The sequence below is a fragment of the Manacus vitellinus genome, unplaced genomic scaffold (assembly GCF_001715985.3).
Source record: "Manacus vitellinus isolate BGI_N305 unplaced genomic scaffold, ASM171598v3 scaffold_47_pilon, whole genome shotgun sequence".
Taxonomy (NCBI): domain Eukaryota; kingdom Metazoa; phylum Chordata; class Aves; order Passeriformes; family Pipridae; genus Manacus; species Manacus vitellinus.
In genome coordinates, this window is record NW_021940585.1 from 3,739,433 (window position 1) to 3,741,604 (window position 2,172).

A 2,172-nucleotide genomic window follows, 5' to 3' on the forward strand; every position below is an offset into this window, starting at 1 on the left:
CTGGAAGTGTCCAAGGCCAGGTTGGACGGGGCTCGGAACCTGGGCTAGCGGAGGGTGGAACTGGGTGATCTTTAAGGTCCCTTCCAACTCAAACCATTCCACGGTTCCATGATTCTGTTCTATGACCCTCAGCAACAGCAACAACACCACCACAGCTGTGTTGTTGTGTTTTAACAGCAGCTTTAAACTCCACCTGCTTGCGTCCCTCTCACCTCTCCCATGTCTCCCCTCTGGCAGGTGACACCCTCATAGTCGAGGAGGACACGTCCAAGCCCGACCCCGACCCGCCTGTGGTGGCCAAGAGAACCATGTCCCACCCGCTCAGGGAGGCCGTGCCCGTGCTGGCCAGGAGGGTGGTCCCAGCAGACAATTCCTGCCTGTTCACCAGCGTGTCCTACGTGGTGGAGGGCGGCGTGTACGACCCCGGCTGCGCCCCGGAGATGCGGAACCTCATCGCCCAGATCGTGGCCAGCGACCCCGAGTCCTACTGCGAGGCCGTGCTGGGCAAAACCAACAGGGAGTACTGTGACTGGATCAGGAGGGAGGACACCTGGGGGGGGGCCATCGAGGTGTCCATCCTGTCCAAGTTCTACCAGTGCGAGATCTGCGTGGTGGACACGCAGACCGTGCGCATCGACCGCTTCGGGGAGGACGCCGGCTACGCCAAGCGCGTCCTGCTGATCTACGACGGGATCCACTACGACCCCCTGGAGCGCCGGATCCCCGACTCGGACATTCCCCCCCAGACCATCTTCTCCACGAGCGACGACGTGGTGCTGGCGCAGGCCCTGGAGCTGGCGGACGAGGCCAGGAGGAAGAGGCAGTTCACGGACGTGAACCGCTTCGCCCTGCGCTGCATGGTGTGCCAGAAGGGACTCACGGGGCAGCTGGAGGCCAGGGAGCACGCCAAGGAGACTGGACACACCAACTTCGGGGAGGTGTGACACGGGCAGCATGAGGATGGTTCCATCAACTACCTCACCGGTCCAGGATCAGATTCTGGATTCCCCCCAGATAAGCTGTTTTTGCAACCATGAAAAAAAAACTCCGTTCGTGACAAAAAAAAAAAAAAAAAAAAAAAAAGATAGAAAAGCTTGAAAAGCAGAGTAGCAAAGTTAACTTCCTGGTGGCCAGGTTTGGGAAGAGGGGATTGGAAATAGGGATCTCCTCACGTAGCAGGTGGTGGGCAGGGGCAGCTACACCTCGATTCCTGGAATAACCTTTTGTGTGTGGTCTGAGCAGACAGACACAATCGGGCTCAACACTGGTGTAAAATCCACCTCTGAGTTGCTGAGTGAACCTCTCTACGTTTTCCAAGTGATTAATCCAAAGGTTTAGGAAACACACATAGCATTACTTACACTAAGAATTAGGCTTTGCACGTGGGAGCACTCCTCAGAGGAGAAGCTGCTCGTGTAATTGAAATAGCAAATACAACATCAAAATGCAATTTGTAGTAAAAAGAGGATCTCAGAGCTGCCCTACACCATGTCGCCATCAGGAGCAGACTGTAGTTTGTGTGAAGAGAACTTTAGGGAAAGAAGTGGCCTCTAAGCTTTAAGGTAGCCTTCTTTAAATTAATGAGTAGATGGATAAGTGTTGAATAAACCTATTAATCCTCCATAGGTAGTTTTTAGTTGCTTGAAAAAAAATAACTCAACCCCCCTGGTGTTTACACTGCATCAGAACGTAGGCATGTTTTCCTGGAATACTTGGTATTCTTCTTCTTAATAGTATTGGAAATTATGGCAAGAGGGAAATAAGTAGTTAGGGAATTGACTTAATTTGCATCTGTTAAATACATTTAAGCAGACTTTACTTGAGTAGAGCCAGTCATGGCCATAGTGTTACAAAGCTGTTCCAGGTTCCAAATACTGTATTATGAGCACTTTAAGGTTGAGTTCTCACTCTTTGCTGGTAATAAGTTTTGCCCTTTAAAGGCCAGAGTGCTGAGCCAGAAGGGAGGCTTGAAGTTTCTTCATCTGCTTTCTGCCTTAATGTGTTTGTTTTATCACTGGTGACTGTAGAGTAGCAAGACTTTTAATTCTGATAATAAAAGGTGCAGTTGAAATTTCAGAACAAAATAAGCTGTATTTGTACTGTTGAGTATCAGGGAAGATTAAATGGGTTTAATATCTTACCTCACAGTGGGGTTGTGAGGCTGAACTGCAA

At 50.3% G+C, this 2,172-nt stretch overlaps 1 protein-coding gene across 1 annotated transcript; it reads left to right on the forward strand.

Annotated features, from left to right (window-relative positions):
• The first annotated feature begins 64 nt into the window (after positions 1 to 64).
• Positions 65 to 2,172, forward strand: YOD1 (YOD1 deubiquitinase). Its single transcript, XM_018079832.2, has one exon. It carries the CDS (start codon positions 309 to 311, stop codon positions 942 to 944), a length of 636 nt encoding a protein of 211 aa, XP_017935321.1. The 5' UTR covers positions 65 to 308; the 3' UTR covers positions 945 to 2,172.

Coding starts and splice junctions, on each gene's coding strand:
- YOD1 (XM_018079832.2), top strand. CDS start 309: ATGTCCCACCCGCTCAGGGAGGCCGTGCCCGTGCTGGCCAGGAGGGTG.